Below are 27,186 nucleotides of genomic sequence, written 5' to 3' on the forward strand. Positions count from 1 at the left end.
TTCCAATACTTTTGGAAATAGCGCCTGCATTCCTACACCTATTCCATCTTCTCTCCCTTCGTGCTTCTCCCTTCTGTTCTCTCCCTCTTCTTCTCTTGAACCTTCTTTCCTAGCTCAGACATACCAGAGTTCCCTGATCCCTTGGTCTGCTACGTTCTGGTCCTGACTCCTTCCTTGGATGCAACTCTCTAGCATCCAAGCAGCTCTGTTAATGGCAGGAACAGAGTCTGACCCCACTCAATAGCAAGCAGTTACCCTAAAAGGAGGGACACGGGTGGCGCTGTGGGTTAAACCACAGAGACTAGGACTTGCCGATCAGAAGGTCGGCGGTTCGAATCCCTGCAACGGGGTGAGCTCCTGTTGCTCAGTCCCTGCTCCTGCCACCCTAGCAGTTCAAAAGCACGTCAAAGTGCAAGTAGATAAATAGGTACCACTCCGGCGGGAAGGTAAACGGCGTTTCCGTGTGCTGCTCTGGTTCGCCAGAAGCGGCTTAGTCATGCTGGTGGGTACCCTCAGCCAATAAAGCGAGATGAGCGCCCAACCCCACAGTCGGCCACGAGTGGACCTAATGGTCAAGGGTCCCTTTACCTTTACCCTAAAAAGGGGAGAGAGCAGTTCAGCTAGTGGCTGCAAATCTATGACTGACAACTGTCCGTGAATGGCAGGCAGCCGACCCAATCATTGCTAGGTGTTTCCCGGCCCAAGAATTTTGCAAACCATGACGTGTCAGTGTACAGAATCTATTACCCTTTTTTTGTGCTGGGACATCAAATCTCCATATATTTACTGCAATCTGGCTTGTCAGCTCTGAGCGATCTTGGCATTAAGACAACTCTCCCAAGAACCACCAATGGAGAGGCGAAGTTTTAGTTTCTAGACCAACCCCCCCAGTGTTCAAAATTGTCTCTTCAAATGATAACACAAGCCTCCTCCCCAACAAGAAAAGTTATCACATAAAGCTTTCAAAACCTAGTTACTTTGGTTGATTTTTTATAATTACAGCAATTTGGATAGGTAAATCAAGTTTCATTGCTAAGACGCGTCTTAAAAGCGGATTCCAAGAAGGCTTAACAACAGGAAAAATATTGCCGCCTAGTTGACAGATTCTGTATGAACTCATCAGCAAATTGACTAAACAAAGCCTTCTTTAAATATTTTTCCTCTGTCACTTCATGTTGAAGCTTATTTCCTTTAGTGCATGAAGCAATGAAATATTAATTTTAAAGCGTTTTCTTTTCTTTGAATAATCTGCAAGCTTTGCCTCTAGATGGATTTTAGATGACATTTTCCCCCTCCTCTCCTCATTTTTTCTCCTAACCACTCCCCTGAGCTACTATTACCTAACTTTTACACAAACAAGCAGAGCTCAGAAGCTCTAACTCAACAGCTGCCTGGAACCTAGACTCGCTTGCTTGTCACCCTTTGCACAAAGAGACTGCACCCAACTGGAAAGTGTTTTGGGAAAACAAATCTTTGCAGAAGGAATCCTGCGCAGAAGGAAGGTAGGATGATTGCAATTACTTTTAGAACCGGCTGAGGATGAAAACAGACAGCATTCTTAGACTGTGTACACACTCCCATTTACTCTCATCCACCACTGGTTTTGGAAGCAGTTTGCATTCAATTCAGACTCTATTTTATCGTTTCTTATGAAACACTGAGTTTTTATGAGTTTCCCCACCAAAACCAGCTTCAATCTGAATCGAGAAAAAGAGAGTTCCAGCTGTATTTTAAGCCGATAACATGAACACAGCGTTAGTGTAATGAACATATATTCTCTGCCTATAAAGGCAAGTAAGTAGCTTTGAAGGCAGCAAACACATGATCAGACTACTTCATTTGCACTTAGTCTGTTTGTCTGTCTTCACTGTGTATTAAAGTCTTGACTTCTTTTTTTCAACTTTTGGGAAAACCAATGCCGTTTTGGGGAATGCTGAGGAAAAGGGGTGATCCAGTGGTGTGATATTTTCCCAGCCATATTCAAGAGGGGTTGTGTGTTTGGGTTGTTTTTTTAAAAAAAATATGGGACATTGCTAGTTCTATGTCAGAGAATCACAGAATTGTAGTGTTGGAATGGGACCCGAGAGTCATCTAGTCTAACCCCCCTGAAATGCAGGAATCAATCAGGTGGTGATAAATTTTACAACCAAATATATCCTGTAACTAAACTGCTATAGAGAGGTGGTGAAGAATCCAATCAGGCAAGATGAGGGAAGAATGGAGATTGGATCTAATGAATACTTTTGTTATTACCTCAGAAACGATATGGGCATAACGTAGCCACCTAATATGTTTTCTGCTGTGGGGCTGAGGGATCTGAATTTGAGAAACAACTGGGGTTTTTTAAATACCTCACCCCTGTTTAAAAACCAGAACACCCTGTTCCTGTAACATAAACATGACATTCTTGAGATCGCCCAAAGACAGCTCTAAAATGCTGAGCTGTGAACCAGAAAGTCTTCCAAGTTCAAATCTCACCTCAGTCATTAATATTATTGTCTAGGTCATGGGTAGGCAAACTAAGGCTTGGGGGCCGGATCCGGCCCAATCGCCTTCTAAATCTGGCCCGCGAACAGTCCGGGAATCAGCATGTTTTTACATGAGTAGAATGTGTCCTTTTATTTAAAATGCATCTCTGGGTTATTTGTAGGGCCTACCTGGTGTTTTTACATGAGTAGAATGTGTGCTTTTATTTAAAATGCATCTCTGGGTTATTTGTGGGGCACAGGAATTTGTTCATTCACTCCCCAATATAGTTTGGCCCCCCACAAGGTCTGAGGAACAGTGGACCGGCCCCCTGCTGAAAAAGTTTGCTGACCCCTGGTCTAGGTGTCTCTAAACAAGGTGCAGTCTTCTTTACCCCAGTGGAGGAGTGGTAACATCACCTGCCTAATAGCCTTCTAAGGATTGAGATCACATATGTGAAATAGTTTCATAGAACCATAGAATGGTAGAGTTGGAAGGGACTCTAAGGATCATCTAGTCCCAACCCTTTGCAATGCAGGAATCTCAACTAGATCCTGCGTGACAGATGACCAACCAATCTCTGCTTAAAAACCTCCAGACTCTCACTCTTGTGGGAGTCTGTTCCACTGTCAAACAGCTCTTACTGTCAGAAAGTTCCTCCTAATCTTGTAGTTTGATTCCATTGTCGAAACAAAATAAAAAAAATCCTTCCAGTAGCACCTTAAAGGTAAAGGGACCCCTGACCATTAGGTCCTGTTGTGGCCAACTCTGGGGTTGCGGCACTCATCTCGCTTTATTGGCCGAGGGAGCCAGTGTACAGCTTCCGGGTCATGACTAAGCCACTTCTGGTGAACCTGAACACCACACGGAAACGCCGTTTACCTTCCTGCCGGAGTGGTACCTATTTATCTACTTGCACTTCAACGTGCTTTCGAACTGCTAGGTGGGCAGGAGCAGGGACCGAACAATGGGAGCTCACTCCGTTGTGGGGATTCGAACCACCAACCTTCTGATCAGCAAGTCCTAGGCTCTGTGGGTTAACCCACAGCGCCACCCATGTCTCACCTTAGAGTAGCACCTTAGAGACCAACTAAGTTTGTTATTGGTATGAGCTTTCGTGTGCATGCACACTTCTTCAGATTCTTGGTTTGAGCCCTATCCTCCAGAGCAGGGGTCAGCACCCTTTTTCAGCTGTGGGCTGGTCCGCTGTCCCTCAGACCATGTGGTGGGCCAGACTATATTTTTTGGGGGGGGGGAATGAATGAATTCCTATGCCCCACAAATAACCCAGAGATGCATCTTAATTAAAAGCACACATTCTACTCATGTAAAAACACCAGGCAGGCCCCACAAATAACCCAGAGGTGCATTTTAAATAAAAGGAGACATTCTACTCATGCAAAAACACCAGGCAGGCAGCTCGTCTTTGGAAGGAAGCATGGAGTGCTCCAAAATCTCCTGGTAGACAGCTATGTTGACCCTGGAATTAATGAAGCACAGTGGACCAAAACCAGCTGATGACATGGCTCCCCAAATCTATTTTCTGATGAGAGCAGCTTTTGCATCTCATTTGGAAACCAAGGACCCAGAGTCTGGAGGAGGAATGGGGAGGCACACAATGCCAGGTGCTTGATGTCCAGTGTGAAGTTTCCACAGTCTGTGTTGATTTGGGGAGCCATGTCATCAGCTGGTGTTGGTCCACTGTGCTTCATTAAGTCCAGGGTCAACGCAGCCGTCTACCAGGACGGCTTCCTTCCAAAGACGAGCTTTATGGGGATGCTGATTTCATTTTCCAGCAGGACTTTGGCACTTGCCCACACTGCCAAAAGTACCAAAACCTGGTTCAATGCCCATGGGATTACTGTGCTTGATTAGCCAGCAAACCCACCTGACCTGAACCCCATAGAGAATCTATGGGGCATTGCCAAGAGAAAGATGAGAGACATGAGACCAAGCAATGCAGAAGAGCTGAAAGCTGCTATTGAAGCTTCCTGGTCTTCCATAACATCTCAGCAGTGCCACAGGCTGATAGCATCCATGCCATTGAGGCAGTAATTGATGCAAAAGGGGCCCAAACCAAGTACTGAGTACATGTGCATGCTTCTACTTCTCAGAGGTCCAATATTGCTCTATTTGCAGTCCTCGTTTTGCTGATTTCATTTAATATTCTAATTTTCTGAGATTGTTAATTTGGGGTTATCATCAGCTGTACACCATAAACATCACAATTATAACAAATAAAGGCTTGATATATCTCGCTTTGCATGTCATGAGTCTATCTCATATATTAGTTTTACCTTTTAAGTTGAATTACTGAAATAAATGAACTTTTCCACAATATTCTAATTTTTTGAGTTTCATCTGTAGATAACTAAAGATGGCTATCTTGTCTCCTCTTTACCACGCTAAACATGGCCAATTCCCTCCACCATTTCTCATAAGGCTTGGTTTCCAGACCCTTGATCATTTTGGTTGCCCTCCTCAGTACAACATTATAAAATGCTATTATTATTATTTTTCCTTTGGCATCGGTGCTCTTACCGAAGCCATTGACGCCACTTTTCTCTGCATTATTTTCGTAGCCCTTTGCAGGTTCCGCCTAACTCCACCATGTTCTTGCTGCTGTTTCTCGCCACCGGTGTGGCCCTATGTGTAACTGATGCCCAGCCGAATGAAGAAAACGCACTCCAGGACATGCAGAAAAAAGTCAACGACCTGTGGCTGAGTTTGCTCTATCCGCAGCTGTATGAGGATATCGTGGCCTCCAACCGGACTGCTTATGCCTCCTGCTTGGTGAAACCCAGCCCTAAAGTAGGTGCGGAGAAGCCGCAGGTTACAGGACACGTTTTGTTCAGGCAGGCCTACCCAAATGGGAAACTGGAAGCTATTTTCAACTTGGACGGCTTTCCGGCAGGCACCAACTTATCCGGGAGAGCGATTCATATCCACCAGTACGGAGACCTCAGCGACGGCTGCGACTCCGCAGGCGGACACTACAATCCCTTCAAGGAAAACCACCCTCGTCACCCTGGGGACTTTGGGAACTTCTACTCTAAGGAAGGCAAGATTAAAAAATATAAGGCCAATCTCGTGGCCACCCTGTTTGGCCCGTACAGCATCATAGGGAGATCGGTTGTGATCCACGAGCAAGAAGACGACCTGGGGAAAGGGAACAACAAGGCCAGTTTGGAGAACGGCAACGCGGGCAAGCGGCTGGCTTGCTGTGTTGTCGGAACGGGCACCAAAAACCTGTGGGAAAAGCAGTTCCCCGAGGTTAAGGAGAAGAGGAAGAAAATGCTCACGACCAAAGAGGCAAGCAGCAGCTCGCATGGCGTTGCTGCTAAACCATAGGAAAGCCTTCTGGTTCTTTTGAGAAAGTGTAAGATACGCCTTTTGCTCTGTCGTAGTGCTCCATTCCGTAAGCAGATTAATAATAAAAAGTAGCGGCGTATGATTTAAAGGTTCAGGCTTGCTCCCCCCCGCCAGCTCTAAAGTTTATCCTTGATATATTAAGGAGGACTGTATGCTTCGCTACTGAAATCTTGAGCAACCCTGCTTATTGTGTGCCATATCTCTTAGGGGGGAAATATCAAGAACAAGAAAGCTGGAGGAACAAACGGTAAAAATAAATGTCTCCAACTAAGATGGTGTGCTCTGTTTTCCTATATACCTGAAACGCATAAAGAAAATACTTCCCTTTCAACTGTTTGAGGATGGGCTGGCAGAGAGTGATAACAGCTCCCCCCCCCCCCCCCAGAGCTCAGGTAGGAGTTTGTGTGTTATTTCTATTTTAAAACTTCAGATCCATTATTTTATTCTGCTTATATTTGCAGGTTTTACTTCCTAACTTTTTTTTAAGCTTCTTAGCTGGTTTGAGTTATCCACAGTCCTGTAGCTGTGTCACACTGTTTATATTTGAAGCAAGTGTTTCCAAAAACATTCCTGACTTTTTCTTCGTCACTGAATAAATATTTGGAAAAGTGTGATTTGAATCACTTCTGGTTAAATTGTGTAATGCTGTTTGTGCAATGTTGATAAATGAAGGGGGATCTCTTTCTGCATGTTTTCAAGAGTGACAAAGGTGCCATGAACTATGCCACAGAAGCACAGCAATCTAGTTTTGTGCAGCTGTTGAGAGTACTGAACTAATAAAATAGAGCAAAATACATTTTTTTCATTCCAGAAGTTGCAGTTCTGAAAAAAGGTTTCTGACAAGCGTTCAGAGGGCAAAATCTAGGTTTGGTTTTTTTTAAAAAAAAATCAACGAGTTTTTCCAGTGACAAATTCAAGGACAAGCAAACTGGGAAAAATATGAACTTTAGAACGTACTGCTGTACGTGTTTATTTCTTAAAACATTTGACCAGTGATCTGACAAATACACACATAACCTGACACCGCTTCTTAAACTTTGTTCTAAGCGATTGTGGCTTACATTTCTTTCTATATATTTTTTAACAGAACCACCACATTATTCTAAATATGTGAGGATGCTTGGATAGGTTCTGAATTAAAACCCCACTATTGCCTGGATCTTTTGTGGCCAGAATCCTGCAGTCAAACTATATACCAAGTGAGAGCTGAGGGCAACTAAAAATTGGGTTGATGCTTCAGCATATAGAATAAATGTCAAAGAGAACACATATACTCAGCTCCTAATACTCTCCCCTTGTTATTTGTACTGAAGTTGCACAAAGCACTTCGAAGTACACCAGCAGCTGCCATGCACCAGAGTTTAAGACCAAGTGAGTCACAGTCATGTTATAAAAATGAAGTAAAAACAACACAAAATATAGATAAATATATTAGGAAATGTCTTTATTACAATTGACAAAATATATATATTACTTGATGACAGGGTTGCAATGAAAGCAAGGCCTGCAAATAAATAGAATACACATTTTTAAAGGAAATTATTAACCAGCAGCAGAATTTTATAAAGCAATTAATTTATTTAAGGTTTTTAAAAAACATGATTTCCACCCGATTTATTAAAATACATTCTCGAGAGCTCTTGAGTTAAAAAAAAACTTCTGGTGGATTATATAAAATGCCCTGTGCATAAAATTAGCCTCCACTACCAAAAGATTGTTTTTTCCATCAAAAAGAGGTTGTTTCCATGACCATTGAAAATTTGCACAGTTGAATGATTTATCAAACACATTTTTAACGTAAAGGAGTCTTAAAATGTAACATTTGGGGTTTCCCCCCGACATTACAGTGTTCATTGCCTTTGAGAAGGATGCGAGGGAATCCTTAAAAGAAAAGCTTTAAAGAAGCACCTGAACTTAGGAAAGGAGTCTTAATTTCTGAGAGCCTCCAGAACTGATAAAAATGAAAAACGAGTCCTAGTGAGAGAAAGAAACAAAAAGCCAAGAAGAACTTTACATAGCAGATCCCTATTCAGAATCGTAAGACTAGACTTAGGGTGTTTCATTTTACAGCTGAAGCCTGATAATCGCAGCCCTATGCTGGGTTCTGTCTCTTTCTTGGTCGAACTGGACCGAACCTTTGAAACTGGATTTTATTTTTTTCTATCATGAATGGCAATATTCACCCCACAGCCACCCCCCCCCCCCGCTGAGTGAACACTCAGTGTCCTCATAGTATCCATGTCCCAGTGTGAAGAGCATATCCCCCCCCCCCCATGAAAGGGAATGGCAGCTACTCGTTTTATGGGAGAAATAATGGGGGGGGGGGGCATTCAGCAACACTAGGAAGGTTAAAGTGGAGCAGGCTAAAGCTTTCCCCTTGAGCTGGACACACTATCTTCATTGCATCCACACTCCCACCGCACACTGGAGGACAAAGTCCTGCGACAGAGAGCCTGCTGTCAGTCAGTCAATCAATCAATCAATCAATCAATCAATCAATCAATGATTGATTGCCTGCTGTAATTCCCAGTGAAAGCTATAAATTGTGCAGGGAGGTTTAACAAGTACAAAAGTACAAGGAGCTCTCCCTTGTAGCCATTTACCGTATTTTTCGCTCCATAGGGCACACCGGACTATAGGGTGCACCTAGTTTTTAGGGGGGGAAATAAAGAAAAAAAATTATTTCCCCTCCCAGCCCCAAAGAGCAAAGAAGCCAAGACAGTGAGCGGGATCCATCCTGCTCGCTGTCTTGGCTTCGTTTTTAGCCGCGGGGCTGGGGTGGGGGAAGCCCGAGCTTCCCCCGACCCCAGCCCCCAGAACAGGTCCAGGCTGCGCATAACCTTGCCGCCGCTCCCGGAGCTGGGGGCGCACTCCTAAGGCTTGCAGATAGCTGCCTGAAGCTCGGGGAGCACAGCGGGAGTTGGCGCTGCGCTCCCTGGGCTGCAGGCTGTAGGCTGCTATCCGCAAGCCTTCGGAGCGCGAGGAGAACTCCTGCTGCGTTCCGAAGGCTTGTGGATAGCTACCTGAAGCCTGGAGAGTGAGAGGGGTGGGTGCGCACCGACCCCTCTCGCTCTCCAGGCTTCAGCGAAAGCAACGCGAAGCCTCCGGAGCACGGAGGGAACGCTCCCACCGCGCTTCGGAGGCTTCCCGCTGCTATCGCTGAAGCCAAGGAGCCTGCATTCGCTCCATAGGACGCACACACATTTCCCCTTCATTTTGGGAGGGGGAAAAGTGCATCCTATAGAGTGAAAAATACGGTAACTTCCACTGGGAGAAGGGCTTCACTGCACGAATGCCGGAATAAGGTTTAGGTTGCAAAGGGACGTTGGGGAACTTGGCATGTAAAAATAATACGTAGATCCACTGTGGTGCACTTCCATGTTCAAAGGTGGTTATCATGGAGTTGGAAAGGGCTCCTGGGATCATCTAGTCCAACCCCCTGCAATTATATACAAGTGATAAGGGGAATGGGCACTCTTGTACCCAGATGGCCAGGCTTCATTACCACTGGCACGGACTGTTTTCTGCAACTGAAAAATATATAGATGCAAGTGCAAATTTATGGGGCCATGTACTGGTTTCAACCAGCAGCTAAATGAATATAGCTGCAATGCTATAACCTGTGCAAGTGGCAATCAAAAACAAACAAGAAAGCTCTCTAGGGTTTTTGATAGCAAAGAATTAAGTCCCAACAAGGAAGCACGACTGATACTCATAAGAACCTCTGCAATAAATAGCATCAACTGTGCTGCTCTCAGATAAACAAGCCAATGTTTTTGAAACTGAAGGCTGCTGCTATAAGCACAGTAAGAGCACAGGGGGACTTAAAAAGCTAAAGGACCCCTAACAGTTAAGTCTAGTCGCAGACGACTCTGGGGTTGCGGCGCTCATCTCGCTTTACAGGCCGAGGGAGCCGGCGTTTGTCCGCAGACAGTTTTTCCGGGTCATGTGGCCAGCATGACTAAGCCGCTTCTGGTGCAAGTGAACACCGAAACCAGACTTACTTGTGAGTGAACATGCGTAGGACTGTAAGTTAGGTCTAAACTAGATGTCGTTGGATGTACTTTATCAGTCTGCCATCTCTTCTCTGTAAGCGTAAGACATGGAATGTAGCCCACTTGACCTTTAAATGGTTAAGGAAGCCAGCAAATCAAAAATTGGAATCAAAGGAGCAGAAGAACGGAGAGAAAGTAAACCAGGAAGAGTGTTATTGACAAGAATTCAGCTGTAACATGGGGCCGTCACATTACCTGATACCCCCCCCCCCCCAATCTGTATCACCAGAAGTCTAGATATAAGATTACACATAGTTACAGTGAGTGGCGACACTGGAAGTAAAGAAAAGAGGGAACGGGCTACTTCATGGATTTGGATAGTGACTGGGTTTCGGAAGTTCAATTATCACTTAACCTGCTATAGCCCCTGCCGCTCTTTGCAACTGTGTAAGTAGTCACTGAATCAGCCCCTGCTCTTTGGATTACTGAATGGATTTTAGATCACGGGGTTGAGGAATGTTTATTTTTAGAGAGCAGCGTATCTGTTACTAATACCTTAATAGCTACATGCATTGTTTAAAAACTAGGCTTGCTTCTTCAGGCTTGTACTTGCTTTTACACATATATGACCTTAATTCAATCTCTCCCTATGATAGCATCATTCCAGCTCACCGGAAGCTACTGAGCTCAAATGCAAACATTTCCACTAGCGCAGCTGGGCTCCAAACTAGACGCTACATAAAAAATGCAAATGGCAGCCCTCACTCCATAATTTAAAGCAATGCAAAACATTGGCCATTCATGGTGTGAACTTGTTTACGTTAAGCTGCCCTCCCTACTTGTCTACTTTTTTCTGCGCTAGGACTTCATCAGCATTAGCTGTAGCCCTTATCAAGGCTGTGACAAAACCAGAAAGAAATATATATCTTGAAATGAACATTGGGATGTGGAATGTCTTATTTATGATGAGCAAAATTCCAGAATTTCATATTCATAAGTTTGGTGCATATTCATTACTCTTCCCACTGTATCAGTTTTGTCATTCCTATAACAACAAATCGAGACAATAAGGCTATCTGTTATTTTACCAATAAAAGCACAAACGCTGTGCTGAGTCGATAACATTGTCAGCTACTCTATCAATAAAAGCAACAGTACCACAAATTCAAGAGATAACATAATCCTCCCCCTTTTCCTCCGCTGCACTATGAGGAATGAAATTATGCAAACTAATAAATGGTTTCCACTTTTTTTCATATTAATGCAAGAGACAAAAGCATTTAATTTAGAATAAACCAGTGTTGCTCAAAAAGAATGGGATGCAAATAGCAGAGTGGTGCAATGCCCAAGATTAAGGGAGTATTTAAGGAACACTGCAGAGTCTTCCCCCCCCCCCCTTTCCTCTTGGAACAGAGAAACTGAACGGGTTGAAAAAGTAAAGAAAGATTGAAACAAAACTCTCCGGCTTTGAAAATGCTGTCATTTGTTCTGTCTCCATGTGGAACCATTCCACAATCTTTGGCCTAAAAGGAGTCTCCACGTACTGTAGAAAGATGCCTAATGACTTCCTTGTTCCTTGCTGTACTGGAAGAAGAGCACGTTGTACAGAGAGCGAGAGTGAGAGCGATCAAATGGGGTTTCTCTAGCAGCCAAACAATTTGTTAGAACCAGTACTTGTTCCAGCTGGCTGGAGGATCCTGAAGCTCTTTTCAGGGTTCCTCCTGGTTCCAAGCCTGGGGTACAATCTGCTTGTCCACTTGGAGTCCCTTCGTCAAAGCAACACTTGCTATCTAGCTCAGCCGACTTTCAAGATTTGGGTCTGCCGCTGCTTCCGGCACGAACCTGCTAACAAGCAGCTTGTAACAATGTGCAGCTGGCAGGTAAGTATTTTGTAAAACTAAGGCTCAAAACAGGAAGGATTTCCCTCCTTTCTTATGAACACCATTGTTAAATTTGGATTAATCCCCTCTCCAATTGGTTTTAAGTTCTAGGAGTGAGAAATGAACATTTACAGGCAATTAGGTTCCCAAGCCAGCAGGAAAATTGCCTCTACGGCTGGAGGCCCAGACAAGCTCTACAGCTGCTGAGATTGTTTCTTATTGGGGGGGGGGGACCAAACAAAAAATCAGGCCTCCCTTTAGCTCCACAGCTGCAAAATATCCACAATAAATATTACACAGCCATTGTCCTACCAGGAACCGCAAGGAAACACTTCAGAATCAGTGGAAGTAGGCTATGGAAAGCTTTGCTCAGCAGGCCTCGGAAGCCCTAAAGACTCTCTCCCACTGGAAGCTAATTGATTGCCACCACGGGAAGAATTGAAGAGAGAAAATGGCTACAAAAAAAAGAGTAATTTCAACTATTATCCACAAGGCTAATGGATCAGAAGGGAAAGAAAAATATATACTTCCCTTCTGCACAGGTGTACCTTTTGAGCTTAAATGCTGCTCAAATGAAAGCAGAGAAGGCATCCGACTTCCAACTCTCCCCTGGTTTAAGCTCAAAAAGACGTCATTCTGACATGGACGAAGTTCAACTTCCATTTCTAGGCCGGACAAACTCCATTTGATACAACCCAAAGTGTGAGCCGTAAGAGAGATGAGTCAAGAACTGAAGCTGCAGCAAAGTAAAGAGAGGGGGGAAGGAAGAGGAAGAGAGCGAGAGCTCACAGTTTGCAAGGAAGAGGGGGCAGAATAAGGGGAAAGAGGGAGGGGTGGTAGTGATACATGGCTAGCGAGGCCAGCCTTGTCAATACGCCGTTGTGCCTTAGTACTTACTGGAAAAAGCTCCTTCAAAATAGAAACAGCAAAATAGGCTGTGTGTTTGTATGTCTGCAAGTAATTAATCCGATGACCAGACACGGTGTATATACAGCCACCAGTTATATCAAGGCAATTTGCTGTTTAGTATTAAACTGTGTGTGCCAGGAAGAATCACCCCCCCACCCTGAGAAACCAAAAGCTTGTTCATTGAAGCCTTTGTTTTACCATTTCTGATTCTGTCAGCTTCACCAAAGGCAACTCTCTCTACCCCCCACCCCTTGACGTTCCAGGCTCTTAAGATACATTCAAACAGGCACTGCACCAAAAATTATACATACTGAAGAGACAGAGATGTAACTGACGTGATAAAGCATAATGATGGGGTGCTAAGTCCCATTATTCTCAATTATGTCACTCTATTTAATAACGTTAATCGCAGCAAATAGCAGAGGGCAAAATTCTGAAAGCCATCATTTTAGTCCTGCTCCTTTTTTTCACATTTCTCTAGGGTATGTTTGTTTGTACATACCAAAGTGTTGGATGCAGGGTGTGTGTGTGTGTGTGTGTGTGTGTGTGTGTGTGAGAGAGAGAGAGAGAGAGAGAGAGAGAGAGAGAGAGAGGGAGGGAGGATCTTTCTCGACAGACAAACAAAGAGGCAGCTGGGAGAAACTTGAAGAGACTGGGGACACATCCTTTCTGAAAACAATGCCACGGTCATAAACAGTCACGGTGAGCCCAGATCAGAAGCACTGTCTGTAACTGTCACAGCTGCAGGTACATTATCTGGAATGTCACTGAAATCTGGAGTTGGGAGAGTCTGCTTTTCATCATCCTCGGCGTTCCCTGTGTCACCGCTTTCATCCTTTTTGTCACAAAGATTCTCAGTGTCGCTTTCCGAGGTTCCTGTCTCTTCTTCCACGGCTTGCTTCTCGTTTGTGTGTTTGTTCTCCCCGAGGTTGCAGGGCTCTGTGGAGTCAAAGGGAGGAGGGCTGGGCAAGGGGGATTCGCCTTCGGATGAGCTGCTGAGCTCTGGCTGACCTGCTGCCTGGCTCTCTGTCAAACATTCTGCTCTGCTCCCTTCCAGCTCTGCAGCTGCCTGCTCCTCTGTCAGCTTAATGATTTCATTCCCAAACCCATTTGCACCGTCTTCCTCAGAAGGAAACTGGGGTAATGATGGATGAAAATGATTGGTTTTGTTACCGTTGTTTTGGTTTGTGCAGGAATCATCAGAAACTGCAGCCATTTTCTCCGGGAGTGTCAATTCTGTTTTAACGGCACACGTCTCCTCTTGTTCTCTGGTTTCTTCTAGAAGAGAAAAATGGGGAAACATCACATTTATGTAGATATAAAGCACAGTTCCAGGTTTGGAGGGGACCAAGAAGCAGGCACCTCCATAACACAAGACAGTGAATTGTCTTTAAGCCTGTCCTTAGGCATTGCACCCTTTTCAGGAATGCCCTCTTTAGATATTTTGAACTAAGCAGAAAAGGTCTCATCCACAATGAGATGCAGGGGCAAGAGTATAAATCTCAACACAGAGGATTAGAAGATCTCTCCTTTCAGACAATACTCAGAAGAATGAGGAGGGTTACACGCTATTCAATCTTTTCTTATTGCTGCCGTTGAATGTCCAAAAAAAGTCTCTAAGAATCACCTAGTCCTTAGTCTGCTATTTCACTCCATGGGTGGGTTCAGATGTAACAAGAACAAGTGTTGTGTTCATGCATTTCCTGCTTCTGGATCAGCATCTGGTTTCATATCCTGGTAAGTTTGTTAAACCACAGTTTCCCGGTTCAAATATAACGGTTCAACAAACTGTGGTTTAACAAACTCCAGGGAGTTTTAAATTGTGACACGCAAGAGAAAGGTGGAAGAAGTGGGTGGGCATATAATTCTCAGTTTAAAACTCTATGGTTTATTAGAGCAATTATCAGTACATCTGACCTAGCCCAGCGGCTCACAATGGCATTTCCCATTCAATTCACTTTCCCACTTACACATTACTCTCAGAAGCATCTTCTACGTGGCTCCTTCAAAGTTTCTCCAAAGAAACCATGTGCCAATGATTTCGTTCCTCATCCCACTACATTGTGATCTCTGTCCTGCTGGGACACCAGCCCCATGGAAGCGAAGCATATACCCAACCTTGCCATTCCCAGAAGTGTGGGAAGAAGTGATGAGAGAAGGAACTAGACTAGACCTTAAATTTTCAGGTTGGGGGGAAGTTTAGTATGGAAACAAAGCTGAACTGACACTTACTTGAATTCATGTAACACACTCTTTAAAAAACAAACCCCAATTACATTGAGTCTGGAGACAGCCTGAAGTTACAGTCAAGATGTCTGAATCTCTTGAGTATTAATTAGTATGACCACCGTTTAAGTACTGTATTTTTAATATTTGGGGGCAGATAAAACAGTGTGGAGTGTGAAGGAAAAAAGGAAAAGGAAAAACAAAGTAGAGGGACAGAAAAAGTATGAGAAATTAAGGGAAGAAAGTTTTATTTCCCATTGGAAATGCTAACTGCAGAACAGAACAACTTAATAAATAATAAGCAAAGGATAGCAAAGAGCATCACAGTGTAATGAGGTGGTTGGGAAGGCTCTATTTCTGCCACTGCCTTCTGTATGTTGCTCTTCAAAACAACTTGAGAATTCAGAAAGAACATAGGACAGAGGTTTTCAACCTTTTTGAGTCCACAGCTCCCTGAACCAACTACATTCTTTCTGCGGCACTCCTGTGGGGCTCGGGAACTTATTTATGTCACCCCTTGCCTGCAGAGCTGGCAGCCTCTCACCCTTTTTCAAACACCCTCCCTGGTCTCTGAGATGCGCCCCCTGCCCTCAAAGAGAGGTGCCTGCCAGAGGCACCATTTGCCTGCGGAGCTTATAGCCAGGGCTGCTGCAATTAACAGCTGTGCAAACCTTGGGGAGGCAGAGAACTGAAAGATGAGGGAGGGAAAGAAAGAAAGAGGGACAGAGGCCAGTGTTGCCCGCAGCACCTCTGGCCATCATTCAAGGCACCCCAGGGTGCCATGGCACACTGGTTGAAAACCACTGGCATAGGATATCAACTCACACACTGTAGCACCTCAGAAAACAAGTGCAGGATCTGCATTTTGAACCTCCTCTTACAGCATTAACTCTCTCTGTGTGTAAAGCTAACAAACTCCAACTCTGAAAAGTTCTAATTTTCCATATGCAGAGCTGTTTTGAAGGGGGGCGTTTTGATATCTGATCCGTCACCTCAATTCTGAAGCAGAGAAGGTCTTATGAGAATTGTGCTGAACCCTAAACCCTCAGGTTTCGTGTTCCCCTTAACAAGTTCTGATGCCTGAAAGCTGCTGAGATTCTCAGCAAGCTGAATTCAACATCCAACACCTCTTGTGCACTCTGGCAGAATCACAGCACACATGACACCAATTTTTGCATTCAGTTCCCCAATGTGATTAGAGTCACGTGAGAAAGAGCAAAGAAAGGCTGGCTGACTGGCTGGCTGGCCCCATCCCCTCCGCCCTGTCCCCAATATTTGGCCCTCCTTCTGCTCGCATGCTAAAGGACTGAATACTTGCAGCAGGGAGCCCGCTGTACTCATCAGGGCCGACCCACCAATGAGGCAAGGTGAGGTGACCGCCTCAGGCGGCAGCACATCTGGCCTCCAAGGGATGCCTCGCCCGCTGCCACTGTGAGTGCACTCCTGCCTTATTCCTAATAAAAAACCTTATCCCCCCACTTGTTCCTGAAGTAGGTCTTTGCTTTTCTTCCCTGGCCAGTAGGGCCCTGCTATTTTCTGCTATGCCTCAGGGGCCAAAATGCCTTGGGCCAGCCCTGGTACTCCAGAGGCTTTGCTGTGAATGAGAACCATTATTTTACAGGATTCTAAATCTGGCACAGAAGTTTCCAAGAACTACCACAGGCTTCTTCTTTAAGCGCATGGAGAGCAGTGAACCTGCAGATCTGACCAAGGGAGTAAGGCTAGCGAGTGCATCTCTGCTCTGTCTCATGCACTTTTAATGGAGCGAGAGGACCTGAGCATACACACCACATAGATCTACTATTTGGGTAAGTTCACATGTGATTTATCAACACAGAATAAATTATGATTGCAAAGGTTGATTTGGTTCCATGAACTTGGCTGAGGGCAGCATGGGTAACGGGAACAAGCTGCCTGTGTGATCTCTCTTTATCCACAAGTTCCACTACATTTGTTGTTGTTGTTTAGTCATTTAGTCGTGTCTGACTCTTCGTGACCCCATGGACCAGAGCACGCCAGGCACTTCTGTCTTCCACTGCCTCCCGCAGTTTGGTCAAACTCATGCTGGTAGCTTCGAGAACACCGTCCAACCATCTCATCCTCTGTCATCCCCTTTTCCTTGTGCCCTCCATCTTTCCCAACATCAGGGTCTTTTCCAGGGAGTCTTCTCTTCTCCTGAGGTGGCCAAAGTACTGGAGCCTCAGCTTCACGATCTGTCCTTCCAGTGAGCACTCAGGGCTGATTTCCTTCAGAATGGATAGGTTTGATCTTCTTGCAGTCCATGGGACTCTCAAGAGACCACTACATAGTTGGCTCCAAAAGAATAGCTAAGCCTAACCACTTTTAAGATGAAAATCCAGCCCATTCACGGAATTAAAAAATAAAAATCGTAACTCTGATCAGATCAGAACAGCAACTGAAATGCATAGGAAGTATGCGCTTGTGGACCCTCACTTCCCATTTCTGTGTATCTTCTATTTAATTTAAAACATTTACAATCTACTTATAGTTATTATATGTATAGTCATATTATGCGTATAGTTAAAGCCATGGTTTTCCCAGTAGTGACGTATGGAAGTGAGAGCTGGACCACAAATAAGGCTGATCGCTGGAGAATTGATGCTTTTGAATTGTGGTGCTGGAGGAGACTCTTGAGAGTCCATGGACGGCAAGAAGATCAAACCTATCCATTCTGAAGGAAATCAGCCCTGAGTGCTCACTGGAAGGACAGATCCTGAAGCTGAGGCTCCAGTACTTTGGCCACCTCATGAGAAGAGAAGACTCCCTGAAAAAGACCCTGATGTTGGGAAAGATGGAGGGCACAAGGAAAAGGGGATGACAGAGGATGAGATGGTTGGACAGTGTTCTCAAAGTGACTAACATGAGTTTGACCAAACTGCGGGAGGCAGCAGAAGACAGGAGTGCCTGGCATGCTCTGGTCCATGGGGTCACGAAGAGTCGGACATGACTAAACGACTAAACAACAATGTAATATACATAATATTTTATAACTCTATAAGCACTGTACAGTATAATATTATGTAAGACGTATCCTTGAAGATTCATCTTAAAACAAATAAAACAGTGATATAAAGTCATACAAAACAGGAATTAGAATTTATTCATATAAAGGCGTTCTATCCCAAACCTTTCCTGCCACAACATTTCAAATTCCAATACTGTGATCAGAATGGACTATGCAAAACTGAATAGCAGTATGCAAAGTAACCACATGCTCATATTATTAAATGCTGAATTTCTAATTTTCTTAGTGCAAAATGTGTGCTTAATATACAAACAGCCTTGATTATAGCTGATCCAAATGCATTAAGATACATGGGGGACCTCCAGATCAGACTCTGAGAGGGCAGTAAGGTGTGGAGAAAAGTTTGCTTACTTGTTAGTTTGATGGAATGATTGTCCCTGGAGCCTGTTAGATAATTGGGGTTAGTCTGCTTGCAATATTTTATGATGGAATGGTTAATAGGCTACTTCAAATTACGCTTATTTTCAACTAGAGGAGAAAAGAAAATCAGTTTGCCAGGTTCATGGAACTAAATCAACCTTGGAGTCAGATTTTATCTGACATTGCAATATATTAATAATAAAAAAAATCAAAGAAAAGCCATGTTCTAATTACTGTGAGGAAGTAGTACGAACTAACTGTGTGCTGTGCATCAGACCCGCGTGAATAAGAATTAGAAAGGAAAGCCAACATTGCATGAACTTTAAATAGTGTTGGCCACATATAAATAAAATATTTGTATTTTCCCATTCAGACTTGCCCATTCCCTTGATTCATGAAGACAATAGCTGAGCTGTGGGAGACAATCAGTTAACACTGCCTGACAAGGAACTCTCTGCTCCCCAACCCAGTCAAATTGGAACTATCATCCTCATGCTAGTGTTTTCCTGTTTGTGCCCATTTTTGGTACACCCATGTGTCTCGACTTCCTCAATTGCTAATTTTAAATTCAGGGAAATTGCAAGTACAGTTGGATGAAAATCTGCTTTATTTACATACTTGGGAGTAGCTAGAATACCTCACCCCTCAAACAATCTGATAAATTCTTCTTCTTTAATCTGACCTAAACCAGTCCTTTTCACCAAACATGGATTTCTAGTGCAAGACATCCTATACATGTCTTGTCAGAAGTAAGTTAGTGGGACTCAATCCCAGGTAAACATGTATAGGATTTCAGCCTCTGTTAACACATCCCTTTTACACTTTGCACAGAATGAGGTGATACGATTCTGGATTGCACTACCTCAGACCAGAGATGGGGAGTCAATTATTATTTTTTAACAGTTATCAACATTAGAAGATTTCTTCTGGGAGAAGCTACCACATCATGAGGAAGGCCATGCCAAACCTTTCTCCCTGATGTGGTGCTTTACTTTGTGCAGGGACTTTTCTGAAGTGACGTCCTGCCTCTGGGCTAAAGCAGCATGACTCAGAATTCTACCCCTTCTAGACCGCCATGCCATTGTGCAGAATGTGGTCTCCTTACACCGTAGTGGCAGCATGCAAATTGCTACAGCACGGCTACGACAAGAGCAACATGAAAAGCCCCAACCCGCATGGGAGGAGTCTGTTCTGCAGTTCCTGCCCTTGCAAGTGATCGCCCAAATTCTGGATTGGATCATGCAAAATTTAGGCACTCTGTGTTAGTTTCTGTTCTTATCACTCTGCAGCTGCTTGGAGTCACACAAGGCTCTGTTTACATTCCAGTGACCTTCCAGGTTACTGGAGAAGAGACGGGATGTGACGTTAGTGGTTTCCTGTTCCTTTGTTCAGTTGCTCTCTGCTTTCATAGAGAGAGGATGTCTTTTCTGTCTGCGTAGCTTAGAAATAAAACTCTTTGCAATGCAGCCCAAACCTCTCCTCTCTTTCCTGTGCTGGAAGCACTGCTGAAGAATGTGCCTGAGGCCTTATCAAAGGCTCAGGTCGTTAAACACGTCGGGAGGCAATTCCGAAGGACTCAGGGGAATAAAATGAGCTTTATCAGCTTGGCCAAGCGGAGATCCTGACACTCTGTTGCTCTCCCATCTTCCCAACACAGTGACTCGCTGCTGCTTACAGAGAGAGGCAAGGTTTGGGAAGCTCATGGTGGTGCATGACGACAGGAGCAACAATGCTGCACCATATCTCACCCTCTTGGTAGGTGGCAGTGACCCACGGTGTTGGAAGCCAGGAGAGCGACAAAGACACACACCCCACCGCTGCCTCACCAGCCACCACTGAGTATTGTTTCCTGTCCTGTGGCCATGGGTTTGTTTCCCATGCTATTGTGGTGGTGCAAAAATGAGACAATGCAGGTATCTCTAAACAGCTTCATCCTTATTCCCCCCTACACATTCAAAGTCAGTGGCACAAGAGACGAATCGTCCTACGCCAGCCTTTTGTTATGACTCCAGATGCTTACCTTCTGTCTTCTGCTGTGGCTTATCTGCGAAAGATAGCAATGGTGATCGAGACCTCTGGATAATAGGCATAGCGGGGTCACTGAATGTAATGGTATCCTTGCCACCTGCGAGTAAGAGGGCATGGAAACATTAACTCTCAAACACAAATGAGAAGTTTACTAATGCAACGTTTTAAACAGTGAGGCTACATTTAAATAAAGACGTCGTATACACCCAACAGGTATATTTCAGTAGCTCTGCTCTATAGAAAAGGAAAAGCTATGATATGAGCCAAAATATGTACTACAGTTCAACTCATAGCTGTCAACTTACAGATTTGAAAATAAGGGACCAGCAGCCTCGAAAATAAGGGATCAGCAGCCAAAATAAGGGATTTTCCGGGCACAAGTATGTTTCACTTCTGAGCCCCTCTGAGCCAAGGGAAGAAAGCCCAGCCAGCAGCCAAATGAAGCCTCATCAATAAGGGACAGCAGCGGGACATGGCGCTGGGATAAGGGACTGTCCCGCCAAATAAGGGACACTTGACAGCTATGGTTCAACTGCATTAAACCCAATGAGACCATTTTGCATGAGCACATCTGGTTAAAAGATGTGGTTTCCTCATTTGACAATAATTTAAAGAAATAAATCACAAGCTAGATGTGTTTAACTGCAATCCAACCCTATCAGAAATTAAGGAATTATCTTCAGTGTAAAGAGTAATATTAATACAGATAATATTTCTGTTTAGACCTGAGGTTCACAGAATTCCTCTTCAGGCATTCAGTCTACATGATAAGTAAACATGGGGGTGGGGAATGGGAACAAACACACAAGTTCTGCTTCTCAGTTGCTGCTTGGATTCTCCAGGTTTCTAAAGCATGCAGGGAACCCCCATTAGAAACAGGAAGTTCCTCCCACTGAGTTCCTCCTTGAGTTGGAGGTTGATCAGAATGGTGTTAACATGCTCATTCAATGCCTCCCTCCCACATGTTTACTTAGCATGTCTATGGAATGCCAGAAGAGGAAGAGAGAAATGGCTTTCCAGAAAAACGAATGTTTTTTGAAGTCAGATCCATGGACAGGAATTCACGCACATATGTACAAATGCACGCAAACATATATCTAGGATCCTTTTCTTACAACCATCCTGGAAATGCTGAATTTCCAATATACAGGGCCTATTTTAAACAGGAAACTGGTGCAAAAGCATTATTCCTGTGACAATTAAAGATACTGCTTTGGGGTTGCTCCTATTTTGACCTATGATTTACACCTATGATGTAGCCTTAGGGAAAGGAAAAAGCGGTAAGAGGCAACATTTAGACGGGAGGAGTAATCTGGGTATACCTTCACTGGGTATATTTCAATGGGTATTCAGCCAGGGGGCTACTTTGAAAAAGCAAACCAATGAGCACAAGCTGGTTTATCAAAAGAGGCCTGAAAAACCAGACTTGCATTTACAGAAGATTAGAATAAGATATCAATCTGTGTAAGAATATATTGCAAGAGCATTTTGGGAAATTTCTACCACAGCACCTACTAATACAAGCATCTTAGGTGAAATATACTAGATACTATCAGGATTTATAAAAATCATTTTAATGGACGATGGATATCTGACAACTGCAATATAGATTAGCAAATTCAAGCTAGGGGTGGAGTGTGGATGGGGAACAGCATATGCTATGGATTTCAAGTACAAATATCATATCACCTTTGAACTCGCTGGGTGGGCATAGGTAATAATGGATTTTCTGGGTTGTTGAAGAGATTACTGAGATAATGGTGCCGTGAGACTACAGTATTGTTATTTTACTGCTACCACCTATTTATTTAGACCCACTGTCCATTTAATGAGAAATTCTTATTACAGCATTACTTGGACCTTTTTAACTCCTTATTTTTGTAGGATGTTTGACTTTTGCTTTCGCAGGCCATGATTTCTAAAACCAAAATTTGTTTTCTTCTGCTTTTATCTTGGAGCATTCTGAATGAGTCCTTCATTAAGTCTGTATTGGACTTTGCCCTCTTAAAAATCAGCTCATTTCATTCCCAAGCCTTCATTCCCAAGCCTTCTAATAGAGAAACAAGCAAATGCCTAAGCAGCTGGGGCGGATGGGTCAAGAGTCTTTTTGTAGCCTGCCAAGATCCTCCAAAATTGACATTCAGTTTTACCTTTTAAAATGTTACTGTTCCTATGTGTCTCCCAATGTGTTGCAAATTTTGTGGTCCCTTGAAGCATGCACCATTTAAACCATGGGTAGGCAAACTAAGGCCGGGGGGCTGGATCCGGCCCAATCGCCTTCTAAATCCGGCCCGCAGACGGTCCGGGAATCAGCGTGTGTCCTTTAATTTGAAATGCATCTTTGGGTTATTTGTGGGGCATAGGAATTCGTTCATTTCTCCCCCTTCAAAATATAGTCCAGCCCCCCACAAGGTCTGAGGGACAGTGGAGCGGCCCCCTGCTGAAAAAGTTTGCTGACCCCTGATTTAAACCATTAAAAAACCCATGCTTCCATATGCCTCTAACCATGATACTGTACTAGGAAGCCCAAAGTGTTTTTTTTATTTATTTCCTTGCGGAAGCTACTTCCTTCTTTTTTTAGGAAACAAAGTGCACCATCTCTGTTTCATGTGTTTGTATGCAACACGTAGCTAGTCACTCAGAATAGATGTACTACTGTTTCTGTATTAAAACAGTGACCCCAAAGGTATTCTAGGCAGAGGTATTGCCTGACAATGCATTATGCCCTCTCTCCATCAATGTTTACTGACTGCAGTAGAGGCTGCTATAGCAGGGTTCTTCCCTGCGCAAGTGTCACCCCTTCCTGAAAGTGGGGCAATGTTGGCATGGTGTAGAGTCCTACAGGCTTCTCGTTTATCACCTCAAAATGAGAATAGAAGGCTGAGTAGCTTTACTTTTCTGTTGCCTTGTTCATTATGTGTGTCTATTCTGTGTGGTTTAGCGCATGAAAACATAGTTTGGTAACTTCATCAGAAATCTAAAGGGAAATTCCCTCTACATGTGGAGGGGGGGAACGCTGAAGGGCAGGTGTTAATCCCGGTCTCCAAAGACTAATGAGGTTTTTCAGCTTTACTACGTAACACATTATACGGGATGTGGGTGGCGCTATGGTAAGGTTACCAGATGTCCCTGTTTCCCGGGGACAGTCCCCAGATTTACCAATCAGTCCCCATACAAAATCCATTGAAGTTGAAAAGTGTACCAGGATTCCTTGAAAAAAATCTGGTAACCTTACACTATGGTCTAAACCACTGAGCCTAGGGCTTGCCGATTGGAAGGTTGGTGGTTTGAATCCCTGCGCTGGAGTGAGCTCCCATTGCTCGGTCCCTGATGTTGCCAACCTAGCAGTTCGAAAGCACGTCAAAGTGCAAGTAGATAAATAGGTACCACTCCAGCGGAAAGGTAAACAGCGTTTCCGTGCACTGCTCTCGTTCGCCAGAAGTGGCTTAGTCATGCTCGCCACATGACCCAGAAGCTGTCTGCGGACAAACGCCGGCCTGTAGAGCGAGATGAGCGCCGCAACCCCAGAGTCATCCACGACTGGACCTAATGGTCAGGGGTACCTTTACCTTACATAACACATTTCCTTTACAAGACTAGATGGAGGAACATACGAGAATCTGGTCCTAATTAAAATTAAAGATCTAACAAATAAAAGAGAAAAGCAGGAACCAACTCATGAATCTTCAAAAAGAAAAGTTAAATTGGCTTGATTCAAATGCTTGGATAAAAGGAGACTTTTTGTTTTTATCTACGTACTTGCTTAGCATGTGTCACACTCCAAATATCTGAATCAGTATTTTGAATGGCTAAAGTAAGAAACATTTTAACTCAAGTATTAATTAAATTAGGTTCCTCTTATCTCATCTTAAGTTCTTGTCACAGGGATACTGTCAAAAACGGCATTCCCCAAAGGGCGACTTTGCCACCTTCCCTATACAAGTTTTGCAATGCTCCTACTAAAAAAAATGTGTACATTAAAAATGTGTACTATATTGAGCCACCCCTTGGTCTATCTATTCTGGTTATTTAATTGGGGGTGCGAGGGATAAATCTTGGAACTTTCTACATGCAAAGCTTGTTCTCTAGCATCCCTGCTGTCCTTCAATACAGTGGTGCCTCGCAAGACGAAATTAATTCGTTCCGCAAGTCTTTTCGTCTTGCGAGTTTTTCGTCTTGCGAAGCACGGTTTCCCATAGGAATGCATTGAAAATCAATCAATGCGTTCCTATGGAAACCGCCTTCAGACCAGGTCCGGGGACAGTCTGTCCCCCGACCTCTTCTGAAGGCCGGCGGGGGGCGAAAGTCTTTGCTTCCCCCCCCCCCCGCCTGCCTTCCCGGGACAGCGGAGACTTCTCCGCTGTCCCGGGGCGATTTTAAAATGCTGGCGGGCGGCAGCGAATTCTCCGATGTCCTGGGGCGATTTAAAAGCCCCCGGGAAGGCAGGCGGGGGGACAAAGACTTTTGCCCCCCGCCAGCCTTCAGAAGAGGTCCAAGACCTTCAAAAGCCGTCAGGCCTTCAAAAGCCGTCTGGGACAGCGGAGAAACGCGCTGCGTTTCTCCGCTCTCACGGAAAGGCAGGCTGGGGGGAGCAAAGACTTTTGCCCCCCCGCCGGCCTTCAGAAGAGGTCCAGAGGGCTCTCCAAGCTGCGGATAGCAGCCTGCTGCCTCGCGCGGGGCAGACATTCGCAGGGGCAGACATTCCCTGCGGGGCTCTCCAAGCTGTGGATAGCAGCCTGCTGCCCGGCGCAAGGGGCGCTCTTAAGCAGAGCGCCCCTTGCGTGGGGCAGACATTCACAGCTTGGGGAGCCCTGCAGGACTGCTTTCGTCTTGCGAAGCAAGCCCATAGGGAAATTCGTCTTGCGAAGCCGCTAAAAATCGGAGAACCCTTTCGTCTTGCGGGTTTTTCGTTTAGCGAGGCATTCGTCTTGTGGGGCACCACTGTATGTGAGGGATGTAGAAACCCTGAATGGGTTCGGCATGTCCGCCTTGTCCATTTACCATCAGTGTCTTTGGGTTCCATGATGCTTGGATCTGGAATGCGTAAACCAGACAGCAACACTCAAGGAATTAAAATGTAAGTAGCAACACTGGGTGATATCCATACTCATAATTGCTGAGTTAAAGGGGGGGAATTGTCTCGACTTACTGCTTGTCATTTTTTTTTTTAAAAAAGCTACAAAATCACATCGTTCTGCACAACCCATGATTATATTCAGCACTAGCTCGTATCCTTCCTTATTACCATTTCTCCCAATTAAAAATAATTTTACAGTGTTCTGTATTTCTCTTGTGGCCATCTAACTTACTCGGTTGAACATCTTAATCTGACAGATATAGAAAAACATTCAGATAACATTTCCATTTATTTACATGCAGTGACAATATTTAATGCACCGCTAAGATTAGTTACTAAAAATACATATGTCAAACAGAACCTACTCCCAAATCCCACTGAGACATTGTAGCTCAGGCCTTCAGGCAGCAAGAAAAAAAGGAAGGAAAGAAAAGTTATTATATAAATATTAATTTGATGCCTAAACAGAAATAATAGAACAAAGGTATTCTAAAATCATCGTCTGTCTTTTGCTAGTTTTCTGTTTTAAAGGCCAAAACACTTTATATAGTGGATTATGGGCTACTTGAAGCAGAAGACCAAACCCTAGAGTGTGAGCAGCAATTGACTACAAGCCAAGATGCAAAACCATGGTTTGAGGTGGGTCTGCATACCATGCTCTGCAGTCACCATATTTAAGTGTTTTATCTCTACCAAGCAAACCATGGTTAAGGCATTTTCGCTTGAAAGATACACATACACTGAGAACAGGGCATGTGTGAGCAAGCTCAACCTTGGTTTCAATCCATGTTTGGGATCTTAATCAAGATTCAAGGAACAATAGTGTCAGGCCATGGAAAAGGTCAAGCTTCAGGAAGACAGGTTCTGGGGTGAGCTAGCTAGCAGACCAAGTAGGCCAGGAAGCAGCTGTGCAGATCAAAATACACACGGGTTCAAACATGTATCAAAACAGGCATCGGTCTGGGCAGAACCAGAGGGGTCAGAGGAAGGTATATAATCAAAACCAACCAAGTAAGTTACTGTGTGGGAGGGGTGGCAAAAGTGGTGGTGTGCTCTCACAAAGTCTGTACAGTACATTTTTTTCCTGGCCAGAGATTTCAACTACAAATCCCAGAATCCTCAGGAGGAAACTGATGCCATGTGTGCCATTCTCAACAAGGTTAAGACTCCAAAGGAAATGAAAACACAGTGTCAGTTTTCAGCTGAAGATTCTGGGATGTAGTCTTGGTCCACAGCAAGAAGTGATGATCTGTGGGTCACCAAGCAGTTCTGTGTTCCCCTGTCCTGACTTCTTGTTGTTATGTCTAAATTTGTACCCTGCCTTTCCCCCAGAGGAACCCAGGTTAACTTCGTTGGCCTTGGGGCAGAGAAAGGGGGAAGCAGGAGTGGCCATTAGAACTGAGTCAAAGTACAGCCCTAATTGCAAGGCTGCCATTGCCCTGATCCCAATCTCAAGCATCCAAGAAGGGGCTCTCACTAATGTGAGCACAACCTCACACTCATTAGCCTAGTTGGAAGCCTCAATCAATGCACAAAGTTTAGTCTGGCAATCTTGCAACAGAAACAAGAGTATGGATGGTGCAGGAGGCAAGGCACCAGACCCTGGCTGCAAGGAAATGCAATTTCAGAAGGTCTGTAGGAGCTTGCACCAAGAAGACCTGGGCTATAATCTACAGACAGGGAAACATGGAGTTTATTAACGAAGATGAAGCTATCTGGAGGAGTGCCACTCTGGTTTACTGAAGGGAGATTATGTCCCCTGTAATCAATTATAAAATGAAGTACAGCAGCAGCAAAGAAATAACTAAAGCAAGTGGAGTAGCATTA

General features: G+C 44.3%; 2 protein-coding genes across 6 annotated transcripts in view; one reads left to right on the plus strand and one right to left on the minus strand.

The window, feature by feature from the left end:
- Positions 1-1,339: 1,339 nt before the first annotated feature.
- Positions 1,340-6,634, plus strand: SOD3 (superoxide dismutase 3). 2 transcript variants are annotated; one of them, XM_083755093.1, is made up of 2 exons: positions 1,340-1,502; positions 5,049-6,634. In XM_083755093.1, the coding sequence occupies exon 2, from the start codon at positions 5,077-5,079 to the stop codon at positions 5,815-5,817; it is 741 nt and encodes a 246-aa protein (XP_083611219.1). In that variant the 5' UTR covers positions 1,340-1,502; positions 5,049-5,076; the 3' UTR covers positions 5,818-6,634. The 2 variants fall into 2 exon arrangements, with proteins under 2 accessions (XP_083611219.1, XP_083611220.1); XM_083755094.1 differs by lacking the exon at positions 1,340-1,502 and adding an exon at positions 3,554-3,571 and having other exon boundaries at positions 5,059-6,634.
- A 4,436-nt stretch (positions 6,635-11,070) lies between these two features.
- The window catches only part of CCDC149 (coiled-coil domain containing 149), a gene marked incomplete at its 3' end in the record, with an annotated part of 57,336 nt that continues 41,220 nt past the window's right edge, over positions 11,071-27,186 (minus strand). For 2 of the 4 annotated variants that reach the window (XM_083754948.1, XM_083754951.1), the window contains exons 11-13: positions 25,725-25,757; positions 20,275-20,379; positions 11,071-13,900 (exon numbers count right to left, since the gene is read on the minus strand). In XM_083754948.1, coding sequence (XP_083611074.1) covers positions 13,320-13,900; positions 20,275-20,379; positions 25,725-25,757 — 719 coding nt within the window. The remainder of the gene's footprint in view (positions 13,901-20,274; positions 20,380-25,724; positions 25,758-27,186) is intronic. The other 2 variants (XM_083754950.1, XM_083754949.1) reach the window with 2 other exon arrangements.

The sequence above is a fragment of the Podarcis gaigeae genome (genome assembly GCF_964106915.1).
Source record: "Podarcis gaigeae genome assembly, chromosome: 9".
NCBI lineage: Eukaryota > Metazoa > Chordata > Lepidosauria > Squamata > Lacertidae > Podarcis > Podarcis gaigeae.